Source organism: Microtus ochrogaster, unplaced genomic scaffold (assembly GCF_000317375.1).
Source record: "Microtus ochrogaster isolate Prairie Vole_2 unplaced genomic scaffold, MicOch1.0 UNK68, whole genome shotgun sequence".
In the NCBI taxonomy this organism is placed as follows: domain Eukaryota; kingdom Metazoa; phylum Chordata; class Mammalia; order Rodentia; family Cricetidae; genus Microtus; species Microtus ochrogaster.
This window is the reverse complement of record NW_004949166.1, coordinates 1,331,186-1,342,057: the sequence shown is the minus strand read 5'-3', so window position 1 is coordinate 1,342,057 and position 10,872 is coordinate 1,331,186. Positions and strand designations below refer to the sequence as shown.

The window sequence follows — 10,872 nt, the reverse complement described above, 5'->3', positions numbered from 1 at the left end:
CTTAGGTAATAGGTCTGGTGTTCAATTTCTTGAGTCCTTTGTATATTTTGGAGATCAGACCTCTGTCTGATGTGGGGTTAGTGAAGATCTTTTCCCATTCTGTAGGCTGTCTTTTTGTCTTGTTGACCATGTCCTTTGCTTTACAGAAGCTTTTCAGTTTCAGGAGGTCCCATTTATTAATTGTTTTTCTCAGTGTCTGTGCTGCTGTCCTTTTCTTTACAGAAGCTTTTCAGTTTCAGGAGGTCCCATTTATTAATTGTTTCTCTTAGTGTGCTGCTAGGGTTATATTTAGGAAGTGGTCTCCTCTGCCAATGCGTTCAAGTGTACTTCCCACTTTCTCTTCTATAAGGTTCAGTGTGGCTGGCTTTATGTTGAGGTCTTTGATCCATTTGGACTTGAGTTTTGTGCATGGTGATAGATCTGGGTCTATTTTCATTCTTCTACAGGTTGATGTCCAGTTATGCCTGCACCTCTTGTTAAATATGCTTTCTTTTTTCCATTTGATATTTTTTGCTTCCTTGTCAAAAATCAGGTGTTTGAAGGTGTATGGATTGATATCCGTGTCTTCAATTTGGTTCCATTGGTCCTCCTATCTGTTCTTATGCCAATACTAGGCTGTTTTCAGTATTGTAGCTCTGTAGTAGAGTTTGAAGTCAGGGATTGTGATGCTTCCAGAAGTTGTTGTACAGGATTGTTTCGGCTATCCTGGGATTTTTGCTTTTCCATATGAAGTTGAGTACCATTCTTTCGAGGTCTTTGAAGAATTTTGCTGGGATTTTGTGGATAACTCTTATATCTTAAATTAACCCATTTCTATTAATCTGTGTATCACCACATTATTGTTGCTTACCCATAAGGTTCCATCTGGCATTTGTCTCCTGGAGCAGCTATGTGCTGTCTCTTTTATTCTGCCTGCTCTCTATATATATCAGATTTCCTGCCTGGCTATCTTGTGTCCTGCTATAGGCCCAAAGCAGCTTCTTTATTAATCAGTGGTAATAAAACATATTCTCAGCATACAGAGGAGAATTCCACGGCACTCCACCCAATTTTTCTTTCTTTCTTATTGTTGTTCTTTGTTTCATTTTTCCAGTAAAACTTCCTTAAAACAGTTTAAACAAAAGAACAGTGGAGTGACCCTAGAGAATCTAAGTAACAAGGTGAACCCTAAGAAAAACGTATATAGATTCACCTGGGAAGGGAAAATAGACAGGATCGCCTGATAAAATTGGGAGCATTGGGGGTAGTGGGAGAAGGGAGGAGGGAAGAGGAGCAGGGAGGAGAACTTGAGGGAACGGGATAGTCGAGACGGAGGAAGGACAGAGATGGAGAGCAAGGAAAGAGATATTTTGATTGAGGGGGCCTTTTTTGGGGCTAGCAAGAAACCTGGCACTAGAGAAATTCCAAGGAATCCACAAGAATGACCTTAGCTAAGACCCTAGGCAGTAGTGGAAAAGGTGTCCTATAGTCAGATTGATGAACATTTTAAATGTCACCATAGAACCTTCATCCAGCAACTGATGGAAACAGAGGTGGATACCCACAGTGGAGCACTGGGCTGAGCTCTCAAAGTCCAGTCGAAGAGTGGGAGGAGTAAGAATATGAGCAAAGAGGTCAAGACCATGACGGGGACACCTGTTTACCTGAGCTAATGGGAGCTCACCAACTCCTGCCGGACAGGGAAGGAACCAGCATAGGACCAAACTGAACCCTCTGAATGTGGGTAACAGTTGTGTGGCTGGGGCAGACTGCAGGGCCACTAGCAGTGGGCACCAAGATTTGTTCCTACTGCTTGTACTGGCTTTTTGGGAACCATTCTCTGGATGGATGGATACCTTGCTCAGCCTAGATAAAGTAGGGAGGCACCTTGGACCTTCACCAAAGCAGTGTGCCTTACCCTCTCTGAGGAGTGGATGGGAGGTGGAAGGTGGAGGAAATGAGAAGAGGGGAGGAACTTGGAACTGGGATTGGTGTGTAAAATGAAAAAAGATAGTTTGTTTTCTTTGAAGAAAAGAATAATGGAGGAATGTTTAGAGAGTAGTTCAACTTGATTTTTCAAAGCTTGCATTAAAATAGAATTTATCTGGTTGGATTTTGTTTTCATTTCTTAGCTCAAATTCAGGGCCTTGTACATACTAGGCAAGCACTCTCTCTCCCTCCCCTTTTCTCTTTTTCTTTTTGAGGCGGGGTCTCACATGCAGCTCTGGCTGGATGGCCTAGAACTTGCTATATAGGTTGGTCACACTGACCTTAAACCTAGAGGTCTGCCTGTCTCTGCCTTTCTAGGGCTGGTTTAAAGGTGTGTACCACCACACTCAGCCCCCTCCCTATCTTACTACACATTTGGCTTTTTTTTTTTTTTTTTTTTTTTTTTTGGTGTTTGTTTATCAGCTAGGGAGGAGGGTACGGACGTGTATGTGGTCAGAGGATAACTTGATGGAGTTGGTTCTCGCTACCATTTACATTGATTTTGGAGTTCAAACTTAGGTCATAAGGTTTACACAGTAAAGGTGGTGGTACCACTGAGCCAACTAACTGGCCATGATTTTCATAGTTTGTGTCTGTTGTAATTAGGGAACTATGCAGAATGTGAGCCATCAATGAAGAGTTTGAGGGAATGTATCTGTGATGGCTGTAACAAAAGAAGTCAGCAACAGAACTTAAGAGTTAAATAAATTCAGATCAATTATCTGAAAACAAAACCTTATCCGAAACACATTGTGGGTGATGGTGCATGTATCTGTGTACACACATGACATATTTAAGTATTTTTAAGTTATTGTTGTAGACTATAGAGAAGACTATAGAATGTACAATCAGAATGTACAATGGCAAAACATTCTTAATTACTGAGAATAATTGAAGGAACAGTTTATTATAGAGGAAAGTGGTTAATAGATTTTTGACAGATACCAATATAGAATAAGATAAGACTTTTCTTCAGAATAATTCTGTTTCTCTCTTAAGGTATCCAAGCCCACCAATGGGTTCTGTCTCAGCACCCAACTTGTCTGCAGCAGAAGAAAATGTGGAATATGTACGGACTCTCTATGACTTTCCTGGGAATGATGCTGAAGACCTCCCCTTTAAAAAGGGTGAGATTCTAGTGATAATAGAAAAGCCTGAAGAACAATGGTGGAGTGCCCGGAACAAGGATGGCCGGGTTGGGATGATTCCTGTTCCTTATGTTGAAAAGCTTGTGAGGTCTTCGCCACATGGAAAGCATGGAAATAGGAATTCTAACAGTTACGGCATCCCAGAACCTGCTCATGCGTATGCTCAACCTCAGACCACAACTCCTCTACCTACAGTTGCCAGTACTTCTGGGGCAGCGGTCAACCCTTTGCCATCCACACAGAATGGACCTGTCTTTGCAAAAGCAATCCAGAAGAGAGTACCCTGTGCTTATGACAAGACTGCCTTGGCATTGGAGGTAAAAATCTATCAAGGCTGGCCCTTGAACATGGGTTTTCATTTTTAATTTTAAGTTAGTCATCCCTTTAAAGTCACTTACTTTCTTGAGAATTGGACTGGGATTTCCCAGCTTACACTATTAATGTCTTGTCCTTTCCTAGTCATCATGCCAGCCCAGGTCCCCAGCCTGCTTGCTCTCTTTTCTGCTCCCAAAGCTCATAGGTAGTTGGTTTTCTTTCCAGCAAAGGAAATAATTAGAAAGACCCATTACCTATGAGCTAAATTAGCATTCAGAGAGACAGTATTAGTTGTATAAATCCATATCTCCAACATTGTAATTAAGGATCAATACAAATAAAGTGTCTTAAAATTTAACTAGGCAGAGAAACGAGTTGAAAAATCTGTAACAAGCCTTTGCTAGTTACAGATTTTGTAAATCATAATAGTATGAAGTAGAACTTAAAAACTGTCACTGTCACAGTCGTTTTGTTTTGGGACAGGGTTTCCCTTTGTAGCCCTGGCTGTCCTGGAACTGGAACTACAGACAGGGCTGGCTTGAAGTTGGAGATCTGGCTACCTCTGCCTCACCAGTGCTGGGATTAAAGGCTTTTGCCAGCATTAGCATTGTTTCTGTGACTTGCTTAAATAAGACAGAAAGTCCTGAAGGTCAAGTTGATAAGGTTATTGGAGAGGTTGCTGTCTTAAAATTTTGAGGTTTTTTCATTTGTTTGTTTTGGTTTTTCAAGACAGGGTTTCTTTGTGTAGCCTTAGTTGTCCTAGAACTCACTCTAAAGATCAGGCTGGCCTCTGACTCACAGAGATCTGTCTGCCTCTACCTCCGAGTACTGCAGTTAAAACAGTGCACCACCACTGCCTGGCTTACAAATGGAATTTGAAGGAACATTTCTTGAGCAAACATATATTGCTTAGCATTTCCTTTTTGCTTGTTTAAGTGAAACAACAACATAAAAATATGTCATGCTGGGATTAAAGGCATGTACCACCACTGCCTGCTTCTCCCACATCTGCATTTAGATAGCACATATACTGTGGATCCAGATAAAAATCAGCTGTAGGGATAGAGAGATAGTTCAGCACTTAAAAGCACATATTGGTCATGAAGGACTGGAAATAAGTTCTCAGCATCCATGTTGAGCAGTTCACAGTGGTGTGTAATTCCAGCTCCAGGGGGATCCACTGTCTCTGGCTTCTTCAAGCACTTGCACGCACACAGCCATAAGTAAAATAAATGTATTTTTTAAATTAGCCATAATTCATTTGTATATAACTTTCTACTTGTCTTTGGACCAGGAATAATATCTAAGTGAGTTAGACTTGAAAATTTGTTTCAGGGTCAGTGATTATGTATCTCTTCTTTTGACTAGAAAAAAGAGTGGTTGCCTTGTGGTTGCAGCTTACATCAGGGACCAGGATTGAGGAGAGATCCAGTTGTGTTTAGAACAGGAAAGAAATCAGAATAAGGGCCAGGCAAGGTGGCACTTGCCTGTAATTTCAGCACTCAAGAGGCCGAGGCAGGAGGAGTGAGGATTTGAAGTCTAATTGACTGATGAGACTTCTACCACCATCAAACAAGTGTGTCTCACTCTCCCTTTTTTCTCCCTCCTCCTTTCTCTTTCTCTTTTCTGTCTAACACACACACACACCCCTCTTACTTAGAGATGGGATCTCATTATGTAGTCTGGCTGTCCTGGAACTTGCTACATAGACCAGGCCTTTGCTGCCCAAGGCATTTGCTATCACACCTGGCCCTTTTATCATCATCATCATTATTATTATTTTATATGTATGGTGTTTTGCCCATATGTCTCCTTTACATATGTCTGTGCACCGTGTACATGCAGTGCTCTTGGAAACCAAATGGAAGTGTTGGATCCCCTGGAAATAGAGTTACATGTGTTTGTGAACCACCACATAGGGGCTAAGAACTAAATTCAGGTCCTCTAGAAGAACAGCCAGTGCTCTTAACTGCTGAGGCATCTCTCCATCCTCTATACACCCCTCTTGACTGGTCCACATCTCACCCATGGATCTTTGGGCTGGTTCTAGGTATGGTAACCCATACTTGTAATCCCAGTACTAGAGAGATAGATGCAGGAATAGGAGCCAGGCTAGATAATAGGAGACCCTGACTCAGAGAACCAAAACAAATGAAGTGCCATCTTGTTTGCCTTGTTGCTTCAGCCTTTTGAGGTAGTTGTCATCTCAGAATAGAACTCAGAATACATTAGGGTGAAAGCTTTCAGGCACTGGTTCATTGAACTCTGATTCTGTTTTGTTTTGTTTTCTAGACATGATTTCACTATGCATCCAGGCTAGCCTTCAACTCTGTTGACTGTCCTTCTGCCTCAGCATCCTTGAGTGCTAAGATTATAAGAATACACTAAGTATGCCTAGCTTGATCTTTGATTCTAAGAGAAAGTTTTAGATGGTATCTGCTGTATGGATGCATTCCTTGGTATGTTCAGAGTAGGGCTGGAAGGTGGTGTTACAAAAGATGGCCTGGAGCTTTTTAAGAGAGCCAGACTAATGATGTATATTTTAAGATAACAAACATACTTGGTGATTACACAGCTCCCCTACCCTCTCAAACTCCAGTTCTCCTGATGCTGACCCAGCTGTCACCAAACCATCATCACGGGCTTTATTTGGTGATTCACTGCAAGACTCTATTAGTGGAACCTAAGAGACCTTTACTGCTCCAGTGAGGGTGTTTCTAATCAAGCTGTTGGCTATAGCATAAGAAATAAATGTTCCTTTGCTTGTGCTGTCTTCTAAAACTATTTGGATAGTAATGCCTGTCTGATCTTGTTAAAGAAAACAGTTCTCTCTTGGGACTGTTCCAACTAGGTTATTAGTGAACGTATTAAAATTAAGTTGAGGAAGGAACATTGACAAAAGTAGGGCAAAATGTACCAGTAATTGGAACTTCTTTATCCCCTTGGGTAGTACAAGGAGAAGAATGATAGCGCTGGTGAGCAGTAACACTGAATTATTTCACAAAGTTTTGTTTTTTTATTTTTCCTTGTAAACTTATTTGAGGGTGGGAATGAAATCAACCCTCAGTTTGATTTCCAGCATTACAAAGTTTTTTTTAAAATATTTATTTACTTACTATGTATACAATATTCTGTTAGTGTGTATGCCTGCAGGCCAGAAGAGGGCACCAGACCTCATTTCAGATGGTTGTGAGCCACCATGTGGTTGCTGGGAATTGAACTCAGGACCTTTGGAAGAGAAGTCAGTGCTCTTAACCACTGAGCCATCTCTCCAGCCCCAGCATTACAAAGTTTAAATAAGTCGACTTTCAAAAAAATTCCCTGCAATAGAGACAGTTTAAAAAGTGTTAGCTATTTTCCTCTTGCTTCTCATGAAGTGACATGTATAAGAGAAGTGTAGGTGTGTGTCCTCACTCCTTGGCAACTGAGCTAACCGGGTCTGTTGGTGCAGGCCTGCAATTCCAGCTACTTGAGGGGCTGAAGCAGGACGATAAAAAGGTTAAGACCATCCTGGGCAACTCAGACCTTGTCCCAAAAAGTTAAAAAAAAAAAAAAAAAGTTGGGATGTCATTGAGTGGTAGTTTCAATCTCCAGTATGAAAGAAAGAGAGGGGAAAGGAAAGAAGACAGTAGAGCTCTCCGTTGACCTCCATGGAGCCACAGAGGGCTGTTATGAAAGCCTATCCTACACCGCAGGAAAGTTCCCAGACTGAGGGACTCAATCTAGCCTGCCCTTTTCGGAAGATCTTGTGTGTAGTACACTTGAAGGCCAGAAGAGGGTGTCAGAGTCAGATCCCATGGCGCTGGAGTTTGAGGCAGTTGTGAGCTGCCTGACATGATTAAGCTTTCTACTGAGCAGCCTAAAGGATCTCTAATCAGAAGACAATAGTTGGAGCAAGAGTGCTGTTGTTACAGAGTACTTGGAGCCAGAGCTACTTGTCTGAGAAGCAAGGTAAGGAAGTAGTGTGGGCCTGTTTTACATCCTGGCTTTTATGGATATAGTTTTGGGCAAATTTCATAAGTTCTCTAAGAAACCTGGCTGGAAGTATTGATATTTTTCCATTAACTGTCCATTAATATAACTAACTAGAGTGGTGACATCCAAGGAGCTGGCCACTGTGAAGAAAGGGAGACTGGGGTAGCCAGGAGAGGCAGGTGGTCTGAAAAGGCTTCGTGGAGAACGTAACTCTGGGATTGAATTTTAAAGGATAACTATAGCTAGCTGGTGAACAAGGGAAGGCGGGAGAAAGAGTCTACAGGAAGGGCCTTGAAACACTACTAGTAACCGCCAGTGAATGCACGTAGAGAGCAGGTCGGGTAAAGGGCCAGTGTGGCCAAAGACAGCAGGGGAGCAGGTTTTCACATATTACAAGAGAGCTAATAAGATTTACATTTTTCTTGGCATTGCTTTTATTTGAAGTGTGAAACAACCAGTTTCTCAGTGTTCTACAAGAGTCACTCAGGAGGATACAATCTGTAGATGAGAGTATCCATGTCAAGCTTCAAGTAATACCCAAAGTGATTTAGAGCCGACTTGGTCAAAGTCAAGCAGAAATGAAGTTTTGATGATTGCTTAACGCTTAGCCCAGACATTGTCCAGCTCCACTGACCTTCAGTCTTGATTTGGATGATGCTACATAACATGTTTGCTCCTACAGCAGATTGACTCTTAGGATGGTGACAGACAGGAACTTGAGATACTATAGTGAACAAAACCAAAGGCTTCTCTCCTTGTAGAACTCATGGAACAGCTTTATAGGGTGAATTAGTTCTGGGCTGCTATTTTTGTTAGTTAACATGTTCTTGCATTCTGACTATCAGGAACCATTCCTATTGGGAATATTATCTGTCCCCTTCCTGTGCTTATGTAGCTTTATGCTTTGTTTTCTTTTGTTTTGGAGACGGGTCCTTCTCGTGTTGCCCAGTCTGGTCTTGAAATCCTGGGTTTGGACTGGAGAGATGGCTCTGTGGTTAAGACCTTCCAGAGGACTCAGGTTCAATTACCAGCAGCCCCATGGTAGCTCACAGCTGTCTGTAACTCTAGTTCCAAGAGATCTGACTCCCTCACATAGACAAACATGCAAGCAAAACACCAATGCATATAAAATAAGAAAAGAAGAAAATACTGCATTCAAGTCATCCTCTGTCTTAACCTCCCTAATCACTAGGAGGTGCACACCACACCCAGCTCCAGGGACTGGACACGTGTATGGCCCTACATCCTGCACCTTAATTATGGTCCTGTTTTTGGCTAAGAAAGATTGGTATGTTTTGTTTTGTTAATGTAGGACCTCTATGACCTTGAACTTATGATCCTCCTGTTTCCACTTCCCAAGTGCTGGGGTTACAGTCGTGGACTTTTTTTTTTTTTTTTTGTCTTAGTTGGGGTTTCTGTTGCTAAGATGTAACACTATGATGAAAAGCAATGTGGGTGGCTGGTTGTTTCAATTATATGTCACTTTTGTCACTGTTGATGTGTTAGCAGTCAGGGCAGGAACTCAAGGGAGGAACCTGGAGGTACAAGAGCTGATTCAGAGACCATGGAAGAGTAGTGCTTACCTGCTTGCTCCACATAGCTTGTTTAGCCTGCTTTTACAAAATCCAGGACCACTAGCCCAGGCCTAATAGCAACACCACAATGGACTGGTCCTTCCCATATCAATCACTAATTAAGAAAATGCCAATCCCACCACTAGGGAGGCAGAGGCCAGGTGGATCTCTGTGAGTTCCAGGCCAGCCTGGTCTACAAGAGCTAGTTCCAGGACAGGCTCCAAAGCCACAGAGAAACCCTGTCTCAAAAGAAAAAAAAAGAAGAAAAAAAGCCGGGCAGGCAGTGGTGGTGCACACCTTTAATCCCAGCACTCGGGAGGCAGAGGCAGACGGATCCCTATGAGTTCAAGAGCAGCCTGGGCTACAAGAGCTAGTTCCAGGACAGGCTCCAAAGCTACAGAGAAACCCTGTCTCTAAAAACAAAACAAAAAAAGAGTGTATTTCTTAGGGGTTGGAGAGATGGCTCAGTAGTTAAGAACTCTGGCTGCTCTTGCAAAGGTCCTGAGTCCAATTCCCAGAAACCACATGTTGACTTGCAGCCATCTGTAAGGAGATCTGGCGCCCTCTTCTGGTGTGCAGGCATACATGGAGGCAGATTGTTGTTATAATAAATAAATAAATAGATAGATAGATAGATAGATAGATAGATAGATAGATAGATAGATAGATAGATAAATCTTTTTTGAAAAAAGAAAGAAAATGCCCTACAGGCTGGCTCACAGTCCAATCTTTTGGAGACTTTTTTAAATTGAGGCTCTAGCTTTTGTCAAGTCAATGTAAAAACTAGCCAGCACTAGTTTTTACTAGTTTGTACCAGGTGTGTGTGTGTGGTACTAGAAACCAAAGCCCGGGTGTTGTGCGTGTTAAGCAAGCATCTGCACCGTCCCCTCACCCAAGAGATTCCAGAAAGAAACATTTAGATCTTCTTATTAAAGACTTCTGTGTGACTTCTCCCCTGGTGTCTTTTGTTTGCTAACCTTTTCTGGCATTTTGTTTAGGTTTGGTTTCAGGCTCGCTCACCTATAGAATTTACCTTCTTCCCTATTTGACGCAAACCAAATGACTTGAGCTTCCTTTAGTAGACCATTGTCTTCTGGTGTCACAGAGAGTGTTCTCTGACAGAACAGTCTTGGACTCTTACTCTGTTTGCCAAGTGCTTGGCCAGTACTTAAGTCATCAATCTGTTCTTACTAGCTCACGATTACCTTTTATCTTTGATGCCTGCTCTTTTTTTTTTAAAGATTTATTTATTTATTATGTATACAACATTCCTTCCATGTATGTTTGTATGCCAGAAGAAGGCACCAGATCTCATTATAGATGGTTGTGAGCCACCATGTGGTTGCTGGGAATTGAACTCAGGACCTCTGGAAGAGCAATGGCTCTTAACCTCTGAGCCATCTCTCCAGCCCCCGATGCCTGCTCTTTTTAAAATTTTTACTTGTTTATGTATATTTGTGCCTTTATGTATGCATGTGCACCACATGTGTCCCTGGTACCTGAGGATGCCAGAAGGTGTCAGATCTGGAACTGGAGTTACAGATAGTTGTGAACTGCCAAGCGAATGCTGAGAATCGAACCTGGGTCCTCTGGAACAGCAGCCAGACTGATCCATGTCTCCAGCTCACATTTTTTTTAATTACTATTTATTTTTGAGACAGGATCTCGTGTAGCTCAGCTGGCCTTGAATTCACTGTATAACCCAGGTGTAAACCTTGATCCTTCTGCCTCTACCTACCACATGATGGGATTACAGGCATCCACTGACATTCCAGGTTTATCAGGGTCTTTTTATGATGCTCAGTGATCTTTGAGCTCACTAGTATCCTTAAGACAAAGTAAAAAATGCTCCTTATTCCCACTGGAGGTCATAAATGATTATATTGGAATTT

The 10,872-nt window shown here is 42.1% G+C and overlaps 1 protein-coding gene across 1 annotated transcript in view; it reads left to right on the top strand.

Moving 5' to 3' along the window:
* Crkl (CRK like proto-oncogene, adaptor protein) overlaps window positions 1-10,872 on the top strand; it is a 42,798-nt gene that overhangs the window by 22,106 nt on the left and 9,820 nt on the right. The window contains exon 2 of the mRNA XM_005369991.2: window positions 2,968-3,433. Within this exon, the coding sequence (XP_005370048.1) occupies window positions 2,968-3,433 (466 nt within the window). The remainder of the gene's footprint in view (window positions 1-2,967; window positions 3,434-10,872) is intronic.